Genomic DNA, 25,249 nt, shown 5'->3' with positions numbered 1-25,249 from the left:
CGAGTAGAATCCTTCTCAGTCAAAACCCGGCCATAAAATGTAGGAGCAAAATGTCCCCAGATCGCGAAGTCGCAGTTTTTATGGGGGTGCCCCTTGGAAAAATTGAAAAATTTCAAAATGACTTTTAAGCAATATTTTGAGTGAGGAAAGGCGGCTATTAGTTCGCTGATCACAAAACTGTATCTTATTTCCCGATCGGATATAAATTGGCAGAGCTATGCTCATCGGAAGGGACAGAAATGTCCTCACTGTAAAAATGACGATTTTCATGGGGGTACCCCTTGGAAAAATTTAAAAAATTTCAAAACTTCTTTTAGGATATATTTTGAATAAGAAAAGGCGGCTATTGGTTCGCTGATCACAAAACTGTATCCTATTTCCAGATCGGATATCGGCAGAGCTATGCCTATCGGAAAGGAGTAAAATGTCCTTAAATCGCGAAGTCGCGACTTTCATGGGGGATAAGTTGTTTCGCTGCGTGCTTTAACGTCACTGCTAACTCCTCCTGGTTTCTGCTCGCCCGGTACTGCAAACCTGTTACTTCAAATCTTTTTCAGGACGAATCTGGAGCAACTGGTGAACAGAACCCGAAGGAGATACTTTTGAGACTTATATGAATTAGTTAGATGTAGCTTGACATTTTATTTTATTTTATTTCAGGTGACTAGTTCGCCCACAAGCCTTAAGCTCTCATCCTTTAGACTCCTGGGTTTCCAAGATCAGCTCGTCCACCAGTTCGGCTATAAATCGTTCATCCACCACCCGTGGAGGCTCCTCGCCCTTCACGAGGATCTGATGCGGCTGGTGCGGCTGCTGTGGTTGGAACAGCATACCCTGGGGATGCCAGTAGATCATATCCGGATACTGACCCGGATAAAAGTAGATGTAATCATCGACTGGCTGACGGGGAAGCGGGATGCGGCGACTCTGGGGCGGGGCATGCATCGGCAGCTGGTGACCGACGACGAACAGATCTGGAGTTGACTTGGCCGCATGTCTGGAAGCTTTCCTCGGCGGGCGCTTCCTCGACACTGGAATGGGACTGGCACGTGGCGTTGGTGGGGGTGTGGGAGGAACCTGCCGTAGATGGGGTCGCGGCAACAGGGCATGCGCCTCCAAGCTTCGCATTTGCTGTCCGCCCTTCATCCGCCTCTGGATGCTCAGCTCGGCGATGGCAATGGCGATGGGAGGCGGGGATGCGTCGTTGCAGAGTAGATCGATGGACCGTTTTCCGGTCAGCCGCTTGAGGCGTCTGGTAATTCGTTCCCGTTCCAGGCGATGTCGCTGATAGGCCTGCTTTAGGCGATCCTCCATCTTGACCAGTTATGGGGCTCTATGTTTGTTTTGGTTGTTTTTCCACAAAAAGAGCGGGGTTTTTCCGAAAAAATAATTGTAAAAGCAATGTCTCGACCAGTTCCGAATTTTGATTTAAATCTACAGGGTGGCCATTTATTAAATGACAAGCTCTTGTCACTATATTGTTTGCTGATTCGGGCCCGAATCTGGCGATCCGGGTGGCCATTGCTTTTCCCACCCATCTGTCAGTTGGGGATGTTGGGGCCTCAGTGTGTTGAATCCTCACAACTCGAACGGCTCCCCCATCGTATAGATCGTATGTGTAGTTTCCTGTTTTTTCAAAATTTATTCAACTGAAATTTTCTAAGTAATCAATCATCGAGTTGGATTTTAAACTTTTCTATTCCTACCGCTTTTTCTACCGCGAACTAATATTGTTTTTACAGTTCCTGTTCCATCCTAGCCCAGATTAGCGGGTTTTTAAGATGAATAAGCATAGGAATTCGCAAGGTATGTTACTATCCGGTGCTCCACAGGTCTTCCATCTACTTCAAGCAGTGTCTCCTGGAGGATAATACTACACACTAACCCATTTCTCGATCTCTTTCCATCAGGTTTACCACGATTGATTCGAAATTTTTACACATTCCCCAGAGTCTGGCACCATATTTTATTCCACGCAATCTTTTGTGGTAAATTATAACAAGTTTTAAACATTCTTAGACCAAAACATAGACGTTTTGACTTGAGTATTCGTTTTGAAACTAGAAGCAATGTCCTTGGCTTACTTGCGCTTACTTTTCATATTTAACTTAATTGGAGTGGCTTTCCTCAAGCCCAATTTTAAATAATTCTCCAAATTTGAATATGGAAAGTATAAGTACTAAACTTGTGTAGTTCTCCGTCTGCGTATGTCTGTAGTTTAGTTGTGGGGTGGAGTTGGCTTCGTGATGAGAGTCCTTTTCCTTTTTTAACCGAATCTAATGACCTTAGGCGGACCTTCGTCGCCGCCCCGTGTTCCCGGACCACACCAGGAGCGCCGCAGCCAGAAGAACCGTCGCAACAAGACCGATGCCAACGGGGAGGAGCGCACCGTCGTCAACCGTCGCCCCAAGTACTTGCCGAATCTGAAGAACCTTCAGCTGCCGCGCACCATCTGCGAGCACAGCGACCGCTTCGTCCTGATTCCGTTGTCCTTGCAAGTGCACCAGCACGATGCTGCCGCCGCTGCCGAGCTCCAGGACGAGAAGTGCATCTGCTTCGACTTGCCGCGCACCATGTTCCCCATGCACGCCCCCCTGGGCAAGATCACCTATTTGCCGCGCCAGCTCCTGCCGTCCGGATTCGATGCTGGCGGCGTCTTTGCCGGCGGCGTCCTGTCGCGCAAGTTTTATCCCATCGGGCTGATGGCCATGCAGCAGAAGGGCCAGACCCCGCCCCTGTTTGTGGGCCGTCGCTCCAGCGTCGTGGCGGAGCCACGTAGACGCCAGCCGGTAATTAACGCTGCTACTGCTCTGCAGCCGCCAGTCCGTCTCGCCTTGAACTTGAACAAGCGCCTGCTGCGCCACGAAATAGCTGTGGCCCAGATTGTCCACCAGCCGGCCAGCCTGGCAGCCGTGGCCGAGTATCTGAAGCGCCAGTGCCCAACTCAGACCAACATTTATGTCCCGGACATGAGCCAAGTGGCCCTGGTGACTGCCCGTCCGTGCCGCCTGGCCATTGTGATCCTGTCCACCGTTTTACATCCCCATGTCCCGATGGTGGCCTTCGCCACCTTGGGCGATGATGGCGAGGCCAATTGTCCACGTTTCGAGTTGCCGTGCGAAGTCTTTCCCGCCGGCGACGGCTTCCGCCGTCCGGTCTTCCTGCCGCCGCAGTACTTGCCGCGCGGCTTCGACGCCGGCTGCGTCTATTCGCCGGGCTCCTTGCCGGACAGCCTCTTCCAGGGTCCCCTGAAGCTGGGCACCCCCCAGCCGCAGCACAACGTCGCCATGACTCCACCCCTCTTCGTGGGCCGATGCAAACGCGGCGTCTCCTTGATCCCGGACCACCAACAGATGCTCATGCAGCTGCAGGAGCTCTCCTGCCAGGTCTCCCTCGGAGGGGTAGTTGCTTCCGGGGACAGTGCATCGTCATCATCCGCCGCAGCCGCCGCTGCTGCCACCGCCGCCGCTCTGGTTCCGGCTCTATCTTCTCTAACCGTCTCAATGCCGATTCCTCCCACTACTGTCGGAGTAGCCGGCGACTGCCACGAACTGATGGACATGGACATCGAAGAGAGTGATGATGACGATGAGGAGGAGGAAGAGATTCCGCGATGCTCGCACTGCCCGAGGGTACCGCCAATACCGCCGCCGTGCACCCTGGAGTTTGTGGAGCGCCTGGCTCCCGAGAACTGGCGCAACGAGCTGGCCTCGGCGCCGCCCGTCAAGACCTTTGATGTGGACGCCGACATTGACGCCATTGGCGATGTGCTGGAGGAGATGCGCACCCGCGGCGTGGACCTGGTCCTCAAGGGGGACCTCGGCCACGGCTTCAACTACGATCGCGCCTGCGAGCAGTTCCGCGACATGATGGAGCGCCGCGACGAGATCCGCGACCAGATGTCCGTCTCGATGCGGGATCACGAGGAGAAGATGCAGCGCTTCAAGAAGCGGGCTCTGCGCCGCCTAAAGAAGATCGGAGGCCTAACCGATGACCCGAACGCCACGCGCACCATCTGTGCCACCTGCGGCGAGTTGCACTAAGAAGTGCCTCTATAGAATCTACAACAGGAAACAACTTTAATAATGTGCCATATGTCATTATCATTTCATATATGATTCATAATTGTTGCAATTTTATTTAGGATTTTCCGGGTTTGTCACATTTCAATTTGTATTGGGGATCTAACTTGTGGCTTGTATCTGTATCTTGTATCTTGTATCTTGCTAGTGTGTGTGTATCTGTATCTGTGCATTTAATCTCGTAAACTGTCTGCCATTAGATAATTATTTTATTTGTTATTCTAGGACGCCAACCGAAGTCTCTATATTTTAATAGCTACATAGTAAAAAAAAAAAAAAGTATAAATGTGATTTAAAATATAATATATTAACTTCTCTCAGTGTATTTACAATGTGCAGCAAATTGAAAGAGAAATGCAGAGGTGGGCCAAGGGGCGGGGGTGGGCGAAATCCAACTACCAATTGCTAATAAAAAATAAAAGACGAACAACCATTCAAATGGAAACCTTAATGTATATTGCTAGATTTCCGGCACCGGCTCCGGCTCAGAGTGCCCCGGAAGTGAAAGACGTACAACTGATCGATTAAATGAGAAACGGAATTAATTGAATCCGATTTAGAAGCCCCACCTCGTCCGATCCTCAGCGTCCGATCTTAATCGTATAATCGTACAAGGTATCTATTATGTGTATGCAAACTAATTTCTACGCAATTCACAATTCGCTTTTCGTTTATTTGTATTCTCTTGCATTAACTTTAGTATTTATATGGTATTTATATATATTTATGGTTTATATATATATATATTAACTATATAATTGTGTTTTAACTGATTTTTAGTATTTAGTTTTCATTTTTTACATGCACAAACTCATGAGGCCAAGGAGAGAGTTGTTATAATTTGTTAGGCGCTTTTCGCATCATCTTCCTTCGATTTCTTTCCCTAAAAAAAAAAACCTATAAAGTTAAGGACTTAAGACTTAGTTTAGGTAGAACGCAACTAGAGAGACCCGCGCGGTGCTTCAACTTTTTTTTTTTTTTTTTGTTTTTTTTTGTTAATTTTATGTTCTGTTAACGTCTTTGTCCAACAAGCCACTCAAGTTTTTTGGGTGTAATATATATATTTTTGTTATATTATATATGTATATTTATAAGTCGTACTAAATTTCTTGTTAAACATTTTCGTGTTTTTTTTTTTTTGCTGCTCGAGAGATTCACATGCCCGTGTGCCGTGTTTCAATATATTTATGTATCTTGGCTTAGACGTTGCTTGTTTGTTCTGTTTGCCAAACTCTCTCATCCAACAATTATTTGAATTCCCTTCAGTTTCCACCTCGGCCTTTTCTTTTCGCGACTAATTTTCCGTTTTATATATAAAATACATATTTGAATATCAACTATTGCGCCAAAAGAAGAGAAAGGAAGAGAAACGTCAATGACCGTAGGTGCATACGGATACGGATGCGGATGCGGTTTGGGTTTGGGTTGAAGATTCAATGCGAATCCTATTCTCGCCATGAACTAAGCTTAACTGGGGTTCAGATTTCATTAAACGGAACTCGCCTAATCTAAAAAAGACAAAAAACTGGGAGCGAGAGAGCCTGTATGTGGGTGTGTCTTGTGTTTGCATGTGGACTTATCGAATCTCGGATCATGTGGCTAGTGGTGTGGTTCTGTGTGTCGTTTCTGACTCGACTAGGCGGAGAGTGGGGGAGTGGCAGGAGCGGCTGCCAAGACGACATTGTTCCAGTGTTTATTCCCTCAGATCTGGCCAACCAGCTCCTGTATGCTGCGCAGTAGGTCTTCCATATTTCACAAGAGATCCCGGTGGAACACCCAGGTGTGTTTTGTGTGGGCAAACTTATGCGACAGCCACTGCGACTCGAGCAGATTGAACCGATCCTGGCTCAGATACAAGGGTTTGCCGCGTCTGTCAAAGGAGTAAATTAATCTCTCTTCCAAAAAATGAGGGTGAGATGGCTTACTTGAGATCGCGATCCTCTTCGTCAAAGTCGTCCAGATAGAGTGAGCCCCACAGGCAGGCGCGGCGTCCGCGGATCACGATAATATAGGTTGAGGTGACCACCAGGAAAATGCCGATGCCTCCACCGCAGGACAGCGTGTGCTGTCAGAATGAAAAGCAGAAGTTTATGACTAAATGCCGCAGACTAATGGGATCAGGGGGATTGTCAGTCCACTTACCCGCACCGCCTCGCAGCAATCGTTCTCCGCACAGCAGTTCTGCTTCAAGCACACAATCGTCCCGCACAGCAGGCAGATGGAGCTCTCCTTGGGTACTTTGTAGCAGTTAAGGCAGGGCCGTTCGTGGTAGTACTGTTTAAAGCGGACAGGATGATGAATCAGAGCCTCTTCGTATTACACGCAGAAACACTCACCGTAAACAGGCGCTCGTACTCGCGGGGCAGCTCCAGGAGGCGCGGCTGCTGCCACAGTGAATGCTGGTTGATGAGCACTAGTTCCCGCACGGTGTCCGTGGGCGGGCGGACGTCCATGAGCTGCTGGCACCAGAACTGCGGCAGCGTGCGCTCGGTGCCCGGTATGAAGCACAGACCCTTGCTGGCATTGAAGCAGTCCCAGTCCATCGAGTCTGTGACCAGTTCCAGGTAGTAGACCAGGCGCACAAACTCCAGGCCCGGCGCCGAAATCTCCGGCATCTCTTGGCGGTACAAATGCTGACGCAGCAGAGCAGCCACGCGCAAAAAGGGCAGGCAAAGCGATTGGAGCTGCAGCTCCATGGACTTGAGGTTCACCCCGGCCGGGGAAGCGGAAGAGGATGAGCAGGCTCCTGCTCCAGCAGCGGAAGAGGAAGTGCTAGCAGCCGCAGCTGAACTGCTCGTGCTGGGTATGCTATCACGTCGCAAGTGGACTAGCTTGTTTGTCTGTTCCAAGACCAGAGTCATGGCCTTGCCCAACTGCGAGGAGTTCTCCGGGCGCTGGCCACCGGCACGACGGCGTCCCGGTTCCGGCGATGATTCCGTGGCAGCACTATCGCTGGCACTGCCGCCGTAAGTGGCCAGAATATGATCGACCTCGAGATCCGTGAGGGTGACGCAAAGCTGGACTACGATCTGGTAGTATAGCAGGTTGTACATCACCTTCACCATGCAGGTGAAATAATCTGCGAAGGAAAACAATTCGTAAAGATGCCGAATTGCGCCTAAAAAGATAGAATCACTCACCCTGGTCCAGGTGTAGCGGTGCCAGTAGAATAAACTTGAGCAGCAGTGCTATGGGATCGGCCAGCAGGCTGGGTATCAGCTCCACGCAATGCGCCGGCAAGGGCTCGGTGTCGCTCACGGGCAGACCCGCCAACGAGGCCCAGCTACTCCAGAGCGGCCACTCCACCAGGACGCGCACGTGCACCGAGAGCACATGCAGAAGCGGCACAATGCAATCACGTTTCGGCTTGTATCTTGTGGCGTTGGCGGAGCAGAGCGAGCCGCCGCGCTGAATGATCTCCGCCTCCAGGTTGGTGCGGGCGATAGAGGTCACGAAGACGAACAGCTTCCGGAAGGTGATGGAAGCGCACTTGGCCTTGCGCTGGGAAATATTGGTCATCACCTCCATGGCATGGCCCATGGCCTCCGTGAGCTTCGTTGCCTGCTGAAAATGGATTCGAAAGTGAGGGATGTGATGCAGGCAATGTGATTCAACTCCACTTACCGGTATTGTCTCATTCTCTTTGATCAGATCGGTGAGGTCGGCCACCAGGCGTTCGAACGGTTGATTCCCGCTTCGGACCAGGTGCGTCGGCCTGTCCAGCTGCGGACTGAGCGGCAGCACAGAGTTGGATAGCTGCCGGCACACTGGGCAGTAGAACTCGCCGCGATCCTGCACAGGCTGACGCTGGGTGGTGTACAGCGTCTTCAGGTACGCCTCCAGGCAGCTGAGATGGACATGGTGCCCGCACGACTGCACATGCACTCCGTTGTCGTAGGCCATGTTGTTGGACAGATACCAGGACTCGTCCCCGAACTTGAGGCTGAGCAGTTCGGTGCGGCGTCCGAACTCCGCCGCCAGGCGAGTGGTGTGCGCCAGTCGGTACTCGTCCTCCACATTCAGCGGCAGGGGCAGGCGCTCGGCAATGCGGCGACGATGGCCGACAATGCCGCTGGACTCCACCAGGACCACCAGTCCGATCGGGTTCGACTCGGTGCTGGGCGTGGTGCAATTGCAGATGATGCAATCGTACTCCTTCTCGCGCGGCTGCTCCTCGTACAGGTCCTCGTCCTCGTCGTCCTCCAGTCCGTAGTTCATGCTGCCGGCCGCCGCCGCCGCCGACTGCATGAACTGTTTCTGCTTGTTGGCAAAGTCCTGCATCATCTTCTGCTGGCGCTCGCGAGCCCGCTTCCGGCGCTCCTCCTTCTCCTTGGTCTCGCGCGCCTTGGCCTCCGCCTGCTTCTCGCGCTGGTTGGGCCACAGCCGGGCACGGATGTCATCGATGTTTTGAGCGCACAGCTCGTCGCGTTTGGCTATCTTGCGCAGCAGATTCCCGATGAAGAAGGGCCCGTCGCCGATTCTCGAAGCAGACACGTGGATGTCCTTATAGTTGCGAGTGGCGCTTCTGCTGCTCCCACCACCACGTCCCCTCTCGGCCAGGGCAGTGCTCTCGGCAGCCGCCGACGAGGTGCTGGCCACGTCCATACAGTCCACGTCCATGGCGTCGTCTCCGCCAGTGGCCCGGTCATCGCCGTCGCTGAGCGAGAAGCTATCGAGCGTTCCGCTGAGTTGGGAATGGAGCTTGAGCAGCAGCGATAGGATGCTCTCGTCGAGATGCAGTTCGTCCTTGTTGCCAACGCCGCCGATGGCTATGTCCACGGACCTCTTTCGGGCACCGCCCGTCTCGTAGTTCATGCGGCGACCGCCGCCAGAGCCACTCACGCCCGACGTGAAACTGGATCCGGCGCCCAGGGCATTCGATGGGACTATGTCCATGTTGCTGGGCACGGCCACAGGCTGGACCCGCTGGAAGGGCAGCAGCATGCCGCTGCCAGTGGGCGTGGTGGGGGAGAACATCTCGTTGGAGGGATTGCCGACCGAAGCATTGCCCGCTCCGGCGCCACCACCTACTCCGGGACCTCCGCCAACGCCCACGTTATTGGTCTCGGCCAGGAGAAGATCCCGGCGTATGGCCACCTCCATGCCGCTCTCGGGCAGCGTGATCTGTTGCAGAGGAAAGTGGAAGTCCAGGGCAGCCGCTGGACTCATGTCCATGGCGTGATCACCGTCGCGCAGCAGCTCGTCGTCGTTGCTATCCTGGCGTATCACCACCCCGGTTTCGGCAACGACCGAGAGATCCGGCGGCAGAGCCACTTCCATGCCGGGCACTCGCAGAGGGACGAGAGCCTGCGACACGTTCCGGCGACTCAGGGCACCCGAAACGGCTCCAGACATTCCGGCGGAGCCTATGGCACCGCCAATAGCTACACCGCCGGTGGCTTCATCGGCATCGGAGTCAACGTGACCGATCATGCGCAGCGCGTGATCCGGATCGGTTTCCACGTCGTAGTCGAGGTCCGAGTAGAAGGGATTCGAACGGTAGCTGGAGGTAATCACCTGGGGATCGCGCGACTTGAGCGACACCTTCTTGACCACGTGGCGCAGATTGCAGCTAAGATTATCCGTGGGATAGCACTGGAAGAGCTTCGGCGGCTCCTGCCGGCCGGGCCCATAGCCGTGATAGCCCGATCCGCTGGACGACGATTCCACCACGGCTGCGGCCACAGATGAGGGGGCGCGGTCGCCGCTGCCGCCAGCGCCACTACCACACCCGCTTCCCGCCTGACCGGAGCCCACGTCGTTGCTGGTCTCGACGGCGATCTCCAGAAGGAACACAGCCAGGGCCAACAGGTGCTCGGACACGTCGCGCGTGTGCACGGCCCGGAAGAAGATCGACAGTATGGTGGAGTGGAAGACACGAGAGTTGAGGATCCGGCAGGGATCGCTGAAGGAGCTGTTGGCCGGCAGAGCCTGCGGCAGGCGGAATGGGGGCCACAGGTTGCCGCTGGCCGGCATCTTTTCTTTGGACTTCACGTAGTTGGTGAAGCGATCTAGCGACGACTGGAAGTCCCGGCGATGCACAGCCCGCAACAGGACGTGGAGCGGATCGTAGTGCTTCTCCCACACCTCGTCAATGGGCGTGAAGAGGCCCTGCTCCAGGTTCTCGCTCCCACTGGACGGAGCCTTGTACACGGACAGCTTTTTGAGGAAGATCTCGAAGTTCTTGGTGTGCACATTCCCGGATCGCTCCGGCATCAGTTCGAGGAGCTGCGAGTGGGTCTTGTTCTCGGTGGCGAGCAAGGCACTGATCTCGATGATGCACTGGGTGGCCTCGTCGTTGCCCAGGTTGGTGCGGCTCGTGACCAGGGTGGCCAGGAACGTGAGGAATCCCTCCAGCATCGAGGACTGCTCGGCCTTCTGGGGCTGCTTGAGGGGCGCGGTCTCCAGCCACTGGCCCACGTCGAACAGCTCGATGGTGTTCTGCAGGAAGAAATACTGCGGCAGGTTGGTGGCGCAGATCTGCAGGAAGAACAGGTCCATGTCGGCCATCGAGTTGCAGAAGTTGGCCTGGATGTAGGTCATGGCCTGGCCCTTGATCTGCAGTCCGTTGCGCACCCATTTCCCGGCCAGGATCTCGTAGAAGAAGCTCTGCAACGAATCAAATTTGAGACATGAACTTCGGATTCAAACGCGGAGCGCCACATTCATCGATGACTCATGACCCCGGCTATCGAAACTGGCTCTGAATTTCAACCCTGAGCCACGCACTACCTATTATGCTCCGACCTCACCTGCTCTCCCGCTCCCGCTCCCGCTCCCGCTCCCGCTGCCGAGCAACCCGAAGCACCAAACAAAGAAACAGTTACCGTGGAGAGTGTGTGCCGTTGTGTGAGAGTGTGTCTGCAAGGGGCAGACGACACATGCGACGCACATCTGGGAGGGTTTGTGGCGATGGCTGCTCTGCTCTCAGCATCGGAAGCGAGACACTTTAATCCACTCGCACCATCAGCCATCGCCAGCATCTGCTCACAGCAGCACAGCTCTGCTCTCCGCCATCGCAGCGACCCATTCCAAGCCACAGAAGCTGAACCCGACACTCGTTCTCTGAGTGCTGGCCGCGGGTTTCGGCATTCGTGTTTCGATTTTCAGCGGGCACAGTTGCGTGCGTGTGTGGGTGTGTGCTGGCTTCAGACTGCCCGTAAACAGTTCTCCGACGGGCGAAATTTAATAATAATATTTAGAGTTACCCGAAACTAAACAAACAATTCAACGGAAACGCGCCACACTCGCCACCCTCGCCACACTCGCCGCCATGCATCCGAAACTGGGACTTCCCCTTCTGATAACCAGCATAATGCTGCTGGTCTGCCACCAGCCCACGCCCACCTCCGCCCTGATCGAGGACGTACTGGACATCATCCATGTGGTCAAGGAGGTCACCTCCGGCGTGCTGAAGGCCTGGGACATCGTCCAGTCCTCCCCCCTGGCGGCAAACATTGATTTTCCGCTGATGCGGGAGAAGCAGAAGAAGGTGCTGCAGCGCCTGAAGGAAGTCAGTCGGCAAATCGACCAGACCGAAGAGCAGGTGAGTCAGTTCCCACACTCTGGGAGTGGGAAAGTCCCACTCGGGCCGGCCACTCATCACCACTTGTAACCTCGCCTCAGCATGCCGAGTATGTGGCCATGGCCATCGACTCGGTGACCAGCTACATGCACAACAACGCCGCCATCATGGCCAAGATGAACGACATCGCGGACACGATCAACAGGATCTCGTCGCGCTACCAGCAGATGCAGAAGTACGAGGCCTACAAGGACAAGCTCGAGATGTCCACCCTGATCACATTTGCAGAGTGGACAGTCTCCCCGAACGCCCATTCCGTCCACCACCTGATGGACCGCCTGCACATTATTCTCTTCGGAACCGAGGACAGGGCGAACAGCTCCTCCGGCAGCAGCAACTTGCTCTCCCAACTGGCCACCGCCTATGAGGTAATACCATCCGTAGCTTGTAGGGGAACAGAACTGGGGAACAGTCAACATAACCCACAAGATCCCTGGCAGTACGAGTCTAGGTTAGACCCACTTTGGGGGCTTCCACTGTAGCCTACTGTTGTAGATCATGAATGGGGTGGCAGTGTCGCGAATTGCGAATTGTGCTTCCTGCATGCCATGATGCCCGGCTGGGTCGTATAATTCGGGTGAATCATGCCCACTTGATTCGGGTCTAATGAAAGGCTTTAGGCTACCCGACTTTCCGGTTGTCTTCGCTTCGTCACTACGGGTTCTTCGGCAAAAGAAAGTCGCGCTTCCAGGGTATTAGTCATCGCCCATCATTAGTGTCTTTGTGGCAAAAGCGAAAGATTTTAGGAACAGTGGGCTGCCGCTTTAAATGCATAAATTAATCGTAAACAGAGCTCGCCCGCCAAACACGCACTTTATGCAAAAGCTGGTGCTGGGCCTGTGTGTGTGAGGTCAAAGGTCTGGTGTCAACAAAAGACTGCGAATCTTGTTAAACAAAAAACAAAATGACAAGAACAAAAAACAAACAGTGGAAGAAGGCAGAGGCACTGCAGCACTGCCGCCCCCATGCGGAGGTTCAAAAATAACGAAAAAGTGGAAAGGGGAGAAGGGGAGCGTAGTCGAACTCTTTGTTTTCCTGCCTGCGAGGAGGCAGGAAGAGAGCAGGCGCTGGCGCTGGAGAGAGCGCTGGAGAGAAAGAGCTCAGTGCAGGTGGGGAGAGAGGCGCACAGCTGTTTGGCATACAAATTAATCGGAATCGAAGCCAGGGGGGCCAGTGGAGAGCGGTGGGACGGGTGCCAGGCAACTTTCTAGTTATCGAATATCGAATATCGAATATCGAAACCTGTGCGATCGCTAAGATATTGTGCAACCGAGCTCGGCTCGGCTGGTGGAGCAGTAGTTAGTGTATCAATCAAGTCCGGATGGCCAAGAATCAAACAAAATTTGCTCAGCTCGCGCTCTCCCACTCATGAACCGAACACACAGACCAGACCGACGACCACTCGTCTGTGTTTGTTTTTGTGTGAATGTTTACGCTTCACAAGAAAGAACAACAACAACACAGGGCCTGAAAAAGAGCTTCAGTCAGCAGCGATTCATTTCAGCTTTTTTCCCCCCATTTTTGTAAACGTACACGACGTCGACGACGACGACGACGACGACGATGATGACGGCCACTAACACATCCGTAAATAATAACGAGCGGAGCTGAGCGCGGAGCGCTTGAAAAAATCAGAAACTGAAAATCACAGTAGCTGAACAGCTCTCAGAACAACAACATCATACCGAAACTGAGCAGAGGGAACGCGAATTAAAGTAAATCGCAAATTATTAATAACGAAACTGAGTTGATGTGGACAGGTGTCCTACAATAACGGGGATTCATTGTCCGTCAAGCAGTTGAAGCTCCACTTCTTAAAGTGCAAGCAGTGCATAAGCATACGAGTAAGAAGAAGCAGAAAGCAGGCTATCCACTGAAGAAGAAGAAGAGCGGACGGACGCAGACCTTTCAAGGCTGAGAAACCCCCTTTATTGAAATCCAACAGCGGATATATCTTATCGGGACAGCCGCGAAGCCAAGATGGCGCCGCCGTCTATCGCCGTTAGTTCGGTTGCGATTTCATGCCTTTGCTGGATGATTTCCGCCGCGGCGGTCTCAGCTGATGGCTGGATGCAGAGGCACCCCGCCTCGCAGAGCCGCGTACCCCAGCTCACGGTCGACGCCATGCGCACCGAATACATTGCCCTGGAGAAGGCCCTGTGGGACTATCTGGAGAAGACGGCCAACAGCCAGAACAACAAGGAGACGCAGCTGCGCAAAATATTCGACTCCCACAGGGACTTCAACGGACGTCCGCTAATGGAGCGGACCTTTGAGGAGAATCGCTACAAGCTCCTCAACCACTACGAGTGGTCCCTGCTGGAAAGGGATCTGGTGTACATCAGTAAGCTGTACGAAGCCTACAAGGTACTCTCCCCCAGACCAGAGATCCCTTCCAGACTTGCTCAAGATCTCTTCCTCTCTCTCTCTCTCTCCCGGAAACAGGAAGTCTTTGTGAAGCAGAACAACAGCGCTCAGCTGGATGAACTGGCTGTTCTGGACCTGGCACGGGAAGTCCTGCGGAACGACAAGACCATCTCGATTCCACGCATCCTGGACGAGATTGAACGAGTGATGGTCCAGCAGACGCTCTACTACCGGGCCATGCTTGTTAGTTCCCAAAGTTCCAACCTTTAAGAGTCTCCTGTCATGCCACGCTTTTGTGAAACGTGACATAAACAATACTTTTTACTGCCCACCAGTTTAGAATTCGAAAAATCCCATTTTCTGTGCCCAATTTGCGACAACCCGCCACCCGCGAACAATTATTAATTAGCGAGTTATATAGCTTTCGGGGCATGCCAGCGATTTTAACGGCCAGATGCGATGGCCAATTACGGCTAAAGAGCCAACCGAACGTACCAGGAACGCCACATGACAGCTGGGACACTCCGATAACTGGATATTGATAACATTCGTGCTAATTTCTGCTTGCAGGTGTCCAAAGATCAGATTTGCAACACGCAGCAGTCGGCCCAGCAGTTCGTGTACTCCCTCTACGCGGACATCGCCCTCACCGAGCTCAAGGCCTACACCATGATGGAGTTCTCGTGGATGATGCTGCGGGTCTACGGCAAGGGCAACTACACCCAGGAGGCGGAGCTGATGCGGAACGACTACGAGAAGCGGACGGAGCGCACGCTGAAGCTCCTCAAGGACGTGATGCTGAGGGCCGACCGTATCGTGTACCGTTGCGATCCTCCCAAGCACATTCCCAAGGTTACCTACGACGAGGTGACCCGTCTGTTGCAGGTTGGAACATTGTATCTCTCTTTTGAAACCATATATAAGCTTTACGATCCATTTTCAGGGCTATGTTGAGAACGAAGTGGACCTGAACAACGAGGAGACGTGCCGGGAAACGTGCGACTTCTACCAGTCGACCCGCGCCGAGGGCTGCTTCAAAGAGAAGTACTGCGCCCGCCAGCAACGCTGCTCCGGCCGCATCTACAACTGCCAGTTCATCGACTCCGACATGTGGGTGTGCCCCTCTCCCCAGAACAGCACCCGGCGCTACGAGTTCATTGAGTACGAGAGCGGACGTGTGCTGGGACAGAGAACCAAGTGCCACCGCGGCACCACCAAGGTGGACAGCTGGTGGCGGTACCTTCTGTGGCACTGCAGCTACTGCTTCTGTCTGTGCGACGAGCAGGGCCTGAAGTCGGATCGCTTCTTCAACCTGCGCGACTCCATCGCCGATGTGAAGAAGAACAGGTGCGTGGTGCTCGAATTTCATCGAGGTCCAAGACACTAATCCCCAAAGGGAACATTCTTTTCCAGAGTTGTGACTGGCCTGCGACTGGTCAAGTCGAATCGCATCTTCCACCTGCAGATCCAGGAGGGAGAGCTCATGCCGCGCGGCGTCATCAACCAGAGCACCTTGGAGTGGAGGCCGGTGGAGAAGTACAACATCTTCGACCGCGACGTCAAGAAGGGCGTGGACTATCACACGCTGAGCTACGAGAGTCGCTCCATCGACCTGGACGACGTGAACACGGACGACAACAGCTTCGTGGTGACTGGCGTTAGGTTCCGACTGGTGGGAGCTCACCTCAACCTGGAGGCCTACTTCACGGAGTTCGACTTCAAGACTGGCAAGCTCATCCAGCCGGAGATCAACAGCTACTGGAAGTCCAACGACAACACCGACGTTGGCGGCGGAGCACGCAGGTGGGTCTCGATAGAAGCCACTCCACTCCAGTTCGTTAGTTTTAATCTCGTTGGTGTTTTTCAGGGAGAAGCTACGCCTGGCAAACACCGACCTGCCCACAAGGACAATTGCCACGTCGCTGGTCCAGTCGCGGCACAACCAGTACATCGACTTCACCAACACCGGCCTGGACAAGGACGCGGCCCAGAGCACAGTGCCGTTCATCGACATTCAGGACGTCGTCTCGAATCCCCCAGTGCCCCTGTCGGGCATCGGCATCTACTACAAGGGACGCAACGGCTATGGAGGCTTCGTGGGACCCAAGATCATCACCTACGACTTCATGCCGCACGTCCAGGTGCCCAGGACGAAGGCCTAGGGGAGAGCAGCAGCGGGCGTAGCAGCAGCAGCATATTTCATAGCTTTCTTAGTTTTACACACTACTCTATCCAAACACTTGCAAATACTGTCGCGTAGTCTAAGCCAGATCGGTGCTAGGTCGGTCTAAATCGAGGGAGGACGAGTGGGACGTCGGAAGTCGGAAATCGGAAAACGGAAGAGACGCAGAATCGGCAAGAATCGAATCTAACTCAAATTATATTGAAATTTAGCCATAAAATGAGAATAAAGAGAATCTGAATCGGAGAGCTATGGCTATTTAATCGTAACAGTGGGAGGAGGAGGACTCACCTGGACACGCAACGGATGGATCATCAGCAGGGGCAGAAGGTAGGGGCGCGAGGGCAGCACCTCGCTCAGACTGATTCCCATTTTGGTGACTGCCTGGCACACGAAGGCCGCCAGGTAGCGGTGCAGTGGAAAGTGGAACGAGGCCTGCATCATCTCCTCCTGAAATAGAGAAGCGCACACATTAATCCGATTCATTTCCGCTCGGGGGAGTTGTTTCATTTCCTCACCATCGAGAGCCGTGCCTCCATGAAGTAAATCGAGTCGAGCCACTCGTGCAGCGTTGTCACACAGTAGTTGATGATCTTCTTGGCCAAATTGGCGTGCGTCCCGTCCTGCAAATGGGAGATGATGGACCACATCGGATAGGCACTGGCCTCCAGCTCGCACGAGAAGGCCGCATAGTAGCTGTTCGGCTCGAACTCGACATGGGAAGCCGTTTCCCGGAGGTTCACGTTCATGCCCTGCAGCATCTGCAGGAACTGGAACCACATATCGATCAGGTTATCGTCCCGCAGGAAGACCAAGGCCACAGATTCGTGCGAGAGTACATTGTTGAAGTCCGATACCAGCGGCCAGTAGCAGTGGTCCTTCATCACCTGGCGCGTGCAGTCGATGACAAAGTGGAAGTTCTTGAGAGGATCTGGAAAGCGAATGGGATTGGATAAGTCAACAGGAAGAGATCTCACAAGATCACAAGCCACTCACCGTGCAGGGTGTTCTGTATGAGTATCTTGGACATCATCAGCTTCAGACTGATGATCATCACATGCAGCAGCGACAGCTCGTTGACCATCTTCAACGCGAGGCTCTCGTTGGAGAAGAGCTGGACGCTCATGTGCACCACCCGGTTGCTTAGTGTGTCCGGATCGCGCGACATTTCCAGTACGGACGGAATGCGACTGTAGTGCATCACAAATGTCCGGGTCAGGTGCTCCTTGTAGTCCTGATCGGGCAGCATGTTCAGCAGGAAGCAGACCAGCGTCTGTGGAAACTCGAACTTGAAGGTCCAGAAAATGAACTCCTCCAGCAGCGTCGTGTGGACCAGCTTGTCGCCCAGCGCCGGCAAATCCCTGTACTCGTCCGGCGGCTCTGGATTGGGGAATCTGTTGACCGCATCCTCGTACTTCTCGCGATTGGCGCGCAGGAAGCGGCCGTTGCGCGTATCCAGGCAGGGCGCCTCCATGAAGTAAGCGTATACCTCCGGGTTGATCAGAGTGCGCGTCATCACCTTGCGCATGATCTCGCCCATGTTGTTCAGGTCGATCAGCATGTTGGCGAACTCCTCGCACGAGTAGGAGGTCTTCGCGTGCACCTGCAGCGATGTGTCGCTGTGCTCGCGGAAGTGCTGCAGAAGGCGAAAGAGCAGCTTGGGCATGATGGCCTCCGCCACGGCCAGCAGGTTGTTGGGCACTGGGTCGCGGTTGACTCGGTTGTTGATCCCGTGGTCGCTGCAGAAGCCCTCGGCCTTCATCACGGACGTGTCCCCGCAGTCGCAGGCGCCGCCCGCCTGCGAGAGGAACATGTTGAAGTCATGGTTCGCGTGGTTGCCCTTCTTGAAGCAGTCGCGGCAGATGGACATGCAGGGGGATATGCCGCAGGTTCGGCATCGGTAGGCCACCACATGCGGCACCCAAACGAGGCCGCATTTGGCATGGTTGTCATAGCTGCGCACTGCAATTGGAAGAGGATTAGATCCATTAGTGGGGCAATCGCAAGAGACAATCCCATCCCCGCCAGTCAGTTTTCAATCAGAACCGTACACTGTCCTTGGGGCTCATCGGATTGCCGCACGGCGGCAAGTGGCGGGTTTACAAAAGTCTTGAAACAACGCAGAATCTATGTATATATCTTTTCGAGGTGAATCTAAATCGTGGCGAGGTGAGTCGCTTCAGCCGGAATGCCATTGCTATGGCTATGGCTATGGCTATGGCTATGGCTATGGCTATGGCTATTGGTATTGATATTGATTTGATTCGAGTTCCAAAAATAAAACGATGCACTCATTGCTAGTTAGCTTCGCTTGTTGCGTGTTGCGTGACTCGGTGTCTTTGTTTTTGGCTCTGTGCGGCTGAAAGTGCGGCTAAAAAGGTCAACGGCGACCTCCGCACGCGGAAGGAACCAGAGGAACGAGAGCAGCAACTGACAACAAACAAGAAACAATAAACAATGGCAAAAGTTGATTGACAATTTTGTAAATGGCGATCGATCAGCAGACAAGTTGGCAACTAGCTCTGGCCCGCTCTTCCGCACCGGCCGTCCCTTTCTAACTCAGAGACGGGGGGGTGGGGGGACAGGTGATGCATGGGAACGGAAAGAAGGTGCACTCGCTCTCGCACACTAGTGTCTAATAACATAACGGTCGGTCAATTGCCGATTAAGAACACAGTGGGCCAAATCGCAATCAGTGGCAGTAAATTGAATAAAATAAATGATTGCTCCCACTGTGCGTGAGAGGTGGCGGAGGTGGTAGTGGTGGCGTGTTGCGCCGGCAACTTTGTCAAATCAACAACAATGACGGTCAATAAACTTTGGTCATGCAGTGCAAGTCTGCAGTCTGCAGTCTGCGGTCTGCAGTCTGCACTTTTCCGAAACTAATGTTCTTCAGGCCCCGAAGTGGGTGTGTGGTTCAACGGGAAGATTGAACTTTGTATCGTTCTGTCCAGGGCCCGGACCAGGCACAATTTAGTGGAGCAAATCAGCGAGCAACTGGCTCAAGTGTTTGATTTGAGCGTTCATTACGCAAAACGGCAAAACGGCAAAACGGCAGGACGGCAGCTGCAAACAGCTGACACAACCACAAGGTGCAACTTGCAGTCCACTGTGCGTGTGCGTGTCTCTTCCGTGGGGGCGGGGGCGGTGGCCCGACAAGTGGGACAAAACGGGAACGAACGCCAACCATGAACGATAAAACAGACTTCGGCGACATACGCAGCCTGGCACAAAAAATAAGCGTAATCATAAAATACTATGCAAAAAGGCAGAAAAAACAAAAAAAAAAACTAAAAGAGCATTGCAAATAGATGAGCGGCCGAGATTAAATTGGGCTAAAGTTGACTCCCGTATCTGTGTGCGCCGTGCCGCCAGTGTGAGTGAACGCGCTTGATTGCTGTTGCCATGGTGGTGCACTCCTCGGTGCTCTTCACGCTGCCATGCACCTTGCTCCCCCCTCGCTCTCTCTCTCTCTCAATCTCTCACCTGGCGCGCTCTCGCTACTCCCTTATAGGGCGCGCACAGGTAACGCACGCACGCACACATGCAGCCGCTCAGGGGCAACGGACTTGAGCGATCAGCTGGTGGAAGAAACTTACCGATTTTGACAAACTCCTGCGGCGTACGGCCGCCGGCGATTAGCCATCGTATCCACTCGATGTTGTCCGGATTGTCAATGGGCGTGCCCGGATTGAACAGAGTGTCCATGATGGAGTCCAAGTCGGGTGTTGGGCTGCCACGGCAGCACTCCGTGTTGATCAGGGCGGCCACCTCCTTGCGGCTGCGCAGGCTGAACGAGGACGTGCCAAAGAAGAAGCTGGGCTTGGCGCCGGAATCGCCAGTCGAGGCACCTGCTGAACTATTGCCGCCACTGCCTCCTGTGCTCGCTGCACCCGATCCTCCCGATCCACCTACCCGATTGGGTACCGGCGGCGGATCGGCACTGGAGTCCCAGTCGTGAAATGGCGAATGTGAGTTCCCTGGCCCAGCAGCTCCGCTAGCTCCGCCACTGGCGCGTGGCGAGCTCCCAGCACCGGCGGCTGCTGTTCCCGTTCCCGTGCTTATGGACACATTGGCCGGAAGCACGTAGGCCACCGAGGAGAGATCCACATCGGAGGCCTCGTCATCCTCCTCATCGTCCTGTACCATCATTGTCTCCCGCACCTGCTCCACATCCTCGATGCTGATGTCCGGATTGGAGAGGTTGTTATCCTCGTCCATGGTGGTGGTGCTGCTGTTGGTGCTGCGGCGGCTGTCGCTGGGTTGTTTGGTATTTTGGTGACGTCGCGGCCGCTAGGAGCACGCTTCTTTACGATTCTTCTTCGATTATTCTCTTTTTTTTTTTCGAAACAAGTTTTCAGCTTGTGCTGGCTGGTGCTGGTGCTGGCCGCTGCCTGCTGTCTGCTGCTCTTACTGATTTTTTCTGCTTCGATTTCTTGTTGTTTGGCTGCTTCACTCAGACTTTTTGGTTTTATGGGCGAGTTGTGTCAAATTGAATGAATTTTGTCGTTTTTGTCGTGAAGTTGCGTTTCAGCTGCGGCAGAGGGCTCTGGATGTGGAGAGCACGGATAGGATAAGCAACCGATTGCGGAGGAGACGGATAATTTCACAATACCACACGGAAAACCGACAACTGAAAACCAAACACTTGACTTTGACTCACACTCGTTGGAGCCGCTTCTACATCTCCACTTCTACTTCCACACACCTCGCTTCCTACTCCACTCTCTCGTTTGACGTCGATTGCACGGCCTACTGTATACCCAATAGGATATACCTCCTATATCCACATCCGTGTGCGGATGTGGATTTGGATTTGGATGCAGAATCGGTTGGCTTCTGGGTCACTACTTTTCACGCCGTTTCTTGTTGCTGTTTCATTTGCAAATAAGCCGTCACACCAACACACATACACAAGTGTGGCCAAATATATTATTCGTGCATTGAACTTGCCAATTACGCCTATTTTAGCACACTATCCACCAATTTGTGGCGCCCGCGGCTCTTCTACGGAGCTCCCGTGTCCAATGGCACCCGTATCGCCGCTGCCTGATTGCTGGCAAACGCTTTTATTCCTGCCAATTTTGATATTTTTGCTCCACGAATCCGTTCGCTTGTATGTGTATATGAATTTTATCTGCAATGCTATGCGAGAGCTGCTTCTGCTGGTCGTTAACCAGCACTCGCGTTATCCAACACTGATCAAAACATATTTACGGCAAGAAGAAGAACAACTATCGATAACTATCGAGTGATACCAGACTGTTTACAGACTGTCAACCCCCCCCCCCCCCCTCAAAAGTCCACAACTTTCCCTTCCCCATTACCCAAAGCACTATGGCACCACTCTGGTTGCACTCTTCATTTCCATTCTTTATTTCTACATTTATGCTGTATTTTAAGTTGTACAAAAAAAATTAACGCAGCTTGGGGAAAAGAACAATAGAGCGCCGGCACCTTTAACCCAAATTTACAGACGACGACCACGACGACCTCCCTTCCTGCGGGTGGAGTCCGAGGGAATGGGAGTCACATCTTCGATGCGACCGATCTTCATGGAGGAACGGGCCAGAGCGCGGAGGGCGGACTGGGCACCGGGTCCGGGGGTCTTGGTCTTGTTGCCACCAGTGGCACGCAGCTTAATGTTCAGAGCGGTGATTCCCAGGGTCTTGCATTTCTCAGCCACATCCTAAAAGGGGTAACGAGAATTAGTAATAGATTCATGAAGGGTGTATTGGGGAAACCGGCTCACCTGGGCGGCCAACATAGCGGCGTAGGGAGAAGCCTCATCACGATCGGCCTTGACCTTCATACCGCCGGTGACACGGGCAATAGTTTCACGGCCCGACAGATCCGTAACATGGACGAAGGTGTCGTTGAAGCTGGCATAGATGTGAGCCACTCCGAAGACGATCTCTCCATCGCGAACCTGGGGTCCCAGCTGGACCTGGACCTCTTCCTTTTGAACTTTAGCCTTTCTGGGAGCCATTCTGTAGCGTCTGTTCGTCGATCAGCAACTATTGACGGATAGAGAACATATATTCATTAACGCCGGCAAATCAAAACAACAACAACACAAAACAGCGAAGGCCACATAAACACAAAATAATTCATTTGCATCCGCGTCTTTTAATAAAGTATTCGTTATTTTATGAACATTATTGCATACTCAATAAAATGCAATATGTGTTTCATAGTTTCGTTTGTTGCGATAAATTCGCAAATCATGTTATTTTCACAAAAATATTTAGGAATCAAAAATAAACCAACCAATTGCGTGAACGGATGCGAAAAAAGAAGGCAAAAAGCACAGCTGTTCGATAGATATCGGTAACAGGGATGATAATATCGATTAATCGACTATATTTTCGCCGATACATCGTTACAAGGGGTGGCAACGCCGCACAGCTAATCAGGCGTTTTTGTAAACATTTAAAAATATCTTAACGAGATGTTATCCCATATACATCCTTATATACCATGTTCAGAACATAAACTAGCAATTACATTATCTTTTCCTGGTTTATTACAGTTCATTTATGCACAAAAGCCAAACATGTTTATGGTCATATACACAAATGCAATATTTTGAATTGTTAACAGAGTCCAGTAGTTCGAGAGCATTGGATTCCATTTACAGACGACGACCACGGCGACCGCCCTTCCTGCGGGTGGAGTCGGATGGGATGGGGGTCACATCCTCGATGCGTCCGATCTTCATGGAAGAACGGGCCAGAGCACGCAGAGCGGACTGGGCACCGGGTCCAGGGGTCTTGGTCTTGTTACCACCGGTGGCACGCAGTTTGATGTGCAGAGCGGTGATGCCCAGAGTCTTGCACTTCTCAGCCACATCCTAGATAAACAGGAAATACATTAGCTTCCGGCACATCCGGGCTGACGGATAATAAAACCTACCTGAGCAGCCAACATAGCGGCGTAGGGCGAAGCCTCATCACGATCGGCCTTGACCTTCATGCCACCAGTGACACGGGCGATGGTCTCGCGACCAGACAGATCCGTAACATGGACGAAGGTGTCGTTGAAACTGGCGTAGATGTGGGCCACGCCGAAGACAATCTCGCCGTCGCGAACCTGGGGTCCCAGCTGGACCTGGACCTCTTCCTTCTGAACTTTAGCCTTCCTGGGAGCCATTGTACGGTAGTTTGCTGATCAGAAACTGCGGGAATAACAAGGAATATTCACATTTAGTCCACATATCTCCACGGTCACAAACAAAACAATTGCATGCGCACAAACAAAACAAAAAACATAAAAAAAATTGGGTATGGAAGAGTTTTTGTAGGGTTCTGTATTACGGCCATCGAGCCTGTTTGAGGGGACACTTTATTACATCTCAAAAGGGCTCGAAATCGGCGTTTTTCGGTAAAAATTAAGGGGCTTAATTTTCGAACGAACCACTTGCGTGAACCGGATGTCAAAAAAAGAAGGCTGTCGTAGCTGTCAAAATACCAGGGATGCTCTGTAACAACGACAGACATGAAAGAGATGTCCCATCTCTAATCGGTTATCGAACCAAGTTGGCAGTCCTCATTTTGGTATGACCAGATGCATATAGTCGTAACAGTCTGGCCACTTTGTGGACCCGTATCACAAGACACCCACAACACAAAACAATCGAATCCTTAGACCACGACTTCGTCCACGTAAGGAAAGCTTATCACAATGTCGTGGGTCTCTGACTATCGGTACACCTGGCTGGAATCCACTACGATGCAGGTGCTCCGTGCCTGTGGCCACATTCCGCACCACGTAGCCTTTGTTATGGACGGCAATCGACGATTCGCACGATCACAGCAAATTGATAAGATTGAGGGTCATTCTCGTGGCTTTGCTAAGCTGGCAGATTGCCTCCGCTGGTGCCTGGACATTGGCGTCCGTGAGGTGACCACCTTTGCCTTCAGCATAGAGAACTTTAAGCGCTCCAGCGAAGAGGTTGAAGGTCTCTTTAATTTGGCCCGAGAGAAGTTCGCCCGGCTTCTGGAGGAGACTGAGCGTTTAAATGAGCATGGCATTCGCATTCGTATTATTGGCAACATTGGGCTGCTGCCGCAAGACCTCCAAAAGCTGGTGGCCACAGCGATGCTCAGTACGGAACAGAATGACAAGCTTTTCCTCAACGTGGCCTTTGCATACACGTCGCGGGACGAGATTACCCAGGCGGTGGAAACTGTCCTGCGTCACTCCAGTGATGATCTGCGCCCGGAGGACATCAACGAGCGGTTGATGGAAGAGTGCCTCTACACACGCCATTCCCCGCCTCCGGATCTGGTCTTTCGAACGTCCGGCGAGACCCGATTGAGTGACTTTATGATGTGGCAGGTAAAGTGATGTATCCAATGCTGTGCATGGTGCAATTAATACTGTGGGGCTTATACTCGTTATACCCCACACTATTCTCAAAAATACGTTTTTAAATCGGTATTCTTACTTCTCTTCAGCTAAGCACTTCAGTGCTTTACTTCAGCAACGTCCTGTGGCCCCAAATCACGTTTTGGCACTTCCTGGCCAGCATACTAGCCTATCAGCGCGACCGCTGGCAGCTGGACGACTTCAGAAGGTCGGAACGACTGCAAAGTCTACAATTGGCAAAGAGTCACGACTTTTACAGCGAGCGGATGCAGAAATTCCTGGCCATCATAGATGAGGACCGGCGGAAACTTTTGGTGCGACTGGCCGCCAACTAATGTTTGTGATATGCTGTTAGATAAAGCCGAGTTATGTACGTTGTGCAAATAGCTGCCAAGGCCCAGCAGCCTTCTTCCAGATTTCTGTGAGAGATTTCTTTAATAAAATACACTTGTTTAAGATATTCACCTGGCTTTGTGTTCGCGGCAAAAAAGCACTACTTAGTTAAAAAAAAAAAAATACAGAACAATAATTCTTAAACGCCTATAAAAAACTTTTGAAAAGAAACAAATTGTTTTATTTAAGACTCTTAAATTAAGAGGAACGAATACGTTGTGACCACTGATTGAAATTTCAAAGAGCACTAGAGTATTTTTATTTCAGAAT

The 25,249-nt window shown here is 52.6% G+C and overlaps 7 protein-coding genes across 10 annotated transcripts; 3 read left to right on the top strand and 4 right to left on the bottom strand.

Moving 5' to 3' along the window:
- Positions 1 to 618: 618 nt before the first annotated feature.
- Positions 619 to 1,465, bottom strand: LOC6503978. The gene has a single exon (XM_001963908.4). The coding sequence runs from the start codon at positions 1,312 to 1,314 to the stop codon at positions 691 to 693; it is 624 nt and encodes a 207-aa protein (XP_001963944.1). The 5' UTR covers positions 1,315 to 1,465; the 3' UTR covers positions 619 to 690.
- An 83-nt stretch (positions 1,466 to 1,548) lies between these two features.
- Positions 1,549 to 4,125, top strand: LOC6503681 (DM7 family protein GE17493). 2 transcript variants are annotated; one of them, XM_014905540.3, is made up of 3 exons: positions 1,549 to 1,806; positions 1,911 to 1,988; positions 2,290 to 4,125. In XM_014905540.3, the coding sequence occupies exons 1-3, from the start codon at positions 1,782 to 1,784 to the stop codon at positions 4,041 to 4,043; spliced, it is 1,857 nt and encodes a 618-aa protein (XP_014761026.1). In that variant the 5' UTR covers positions 1,549 to 1,781; the 3' UTR covers positions 4,044 to 4,125. The 2 variants fall into 2 exon arrangements, with proteins under 2 accessions (XP_014761026.1, XP_001963943.2); XM_001963907.4 differs by lacking the exon at positions 1,911 to 1,988 and having other exon boundaries at positions 1,550 to 1,806.
- A 1,136-nt stretch (positions 4,126 to 5,261) lies between these two features.
- LOC6503977 (E3 ubiquitin-protein ligase Ubr3) lies at positions 5,262 to 21,439 on the bottom strand. Its single transcript, XM_001963906.4, has 10 exons — positions 19,816 to 21,439; positions 17,213 to 18,178; positions 16,735 to 17,147; positions 16,508 to 16,666; positions 7,707 to 10,691; positions 7,223 to 7,646; positions 6,419 to 7,161; positions 6,225 to 6,356; positions 6,008 to 6,147; positions 5,262 to 5,952 (listed from the first exon to the last, which is right to left on the bottom strand). Exons 1-10 carry the CDS (start codon positions 20,435 to 20,437, stop codon positions 5,835 to 5,837), a joined length of 6,702 nt encoding a protein of 2,233 aa, XP_001963942.3. The 5' UTR covers positions 20,438 to 21,439; the 3' UTR covers positions 5,262 to 5,834.
- On the top strand, positions 10,974 to 16,462 carry LOC6503682. 2 transcript variants are annotated; one of them, XM_001963905.4, is made up of 6 exons: positions 10,974 to 11,628; positions 11,709 to 12,035; positions 14,605 to 14,919; positions 14,978 to 15,381; positions 15,448 to 15,837; positions 15,902 to 16,462. In XM_001963905.4, the coding sequence occupies exons 1-6, from the start codon at positions 11,356 to 11,358 to the stop codon at positions 16,194 to 16,196; spliced, it is 2,004 nt and encodes a 667-aa protein (XP_001963941.2). In that variant the 5' UTR covers positions 10,974 to 11,355; the 3' UTR covers positions 16,197 to 16,462. The 2 variants fall into 2 exon arrangements, with proteins under 2 accessions (XP_001963941.2, XP_014761027.1); XM_014905541.3 differs by lacking the exons at positions 10,974 to 11,628; positions 11,709 to 12,035 and adding exons at positions 12,922 to 14,034; positions 14,113 to 14,277.
- Positions 21,440 to 21,563: 124 nt separating the features above from the next.
- LOC6503975 (40S ribosomal protein S14a) lies at positions 21,564 to 22,567 on the bottom strand. The gene is made up of 3 exons (XM_014905643.3): positions 22,487 to 22,567; positions 21,969 to 22,233; positions 21,564 to 21,905 (listed from the first exon to the last, which is right to left on the bottom strand). The coding sequence occupies exons 2-3, from the start codon at positions 22,203 to 22,205 to the stop codon at positions 21,687 to 21,689; spliced, it is 456 nt and encodes a 151-aa protein (XP_014761129.1). The 5' UTR covers positions 22,206 to 22,233; positions 22,487 to 22,567; the 3' UTR covers positions 21,564 to 21,686.
- Positions 22,568 to 22,719: 152 nt separating this feature from the next.
- On the bottom strand, positions 22,720 to 23,763 carry LOC6503974 (40S ribosomal protein S14a). 2 transcript variants are annotated; one of them, XM_001963902.4, is made up of 3 exons: positions 23,633 to 23,763; positions 23,132 to 23,393; positions 22,720 to 23,069 (listed from the first exon to the last, which is right to left on the bottom strand). In XM_001963902.4, the coding sequence occupies exons 2-3, from the start codon at positions 23,366 to 23,368 to the stop codon at positions 22,851 to 22,853; spliced, it is 456 nt and encodes a 151-aa protein (XP_001963938.1). In that variant the 5' UTR covers positions 23,369 to 23,393; positions 23,633 to 23,763; the 3' UTR covers positions 22,720 to 22,850. The 2 variants fall into 2 exon arrangements, with proteins under 2 accessions (XP_001963938.1, XP_044572779.1); XM_044716844.1 differs by having other exon boundaries at positions 23,568 to 23,648.
- Positions 23,764 to 23,779: 16 nt separating this feature from the next.
- Positions 23,780 to 25,150, top strand: LOC6503683 (dehydrodolichyl diphosphate synthase complex subunit DHDDS). The gene is made up of 2 exons (XM_001963901.4): positions 23,780 to 24,556; positions 24,676 to 25,150. The coding sequence occupies exons 1-2, from the start codon at positions 23,900 to 23,902 to the stop codon at positions 24,919 to 24,921; spliced, it is 903 nt and encodes a 300-aa protein (XP_001963937.1). The 5' UTR covers positions 23,780 to 23,899; the 3' UTR covers positions 24,922 to 25,150.
- Positions 25,151 to 25,249: the final 99 nt, after the last annotated feature.

This window comes from Drosophila ananassae, chromosome XL (genome assembly GCF_017639315.1).
Source record: "Drosophila ananassae strain 14024-0371.13 chromosome XL, ASM1763931v2, whole genome shotgun sequence".
Lineage (NCBI taxonomy): Eukaryota > Metazoa > Arthropoda > Insecta > Diptera > Drosophilidae > Drosophila > Drosophila ananassae.
This window is presented reverse-complemented; position numbering and strand designations above follow the sequence as displayed.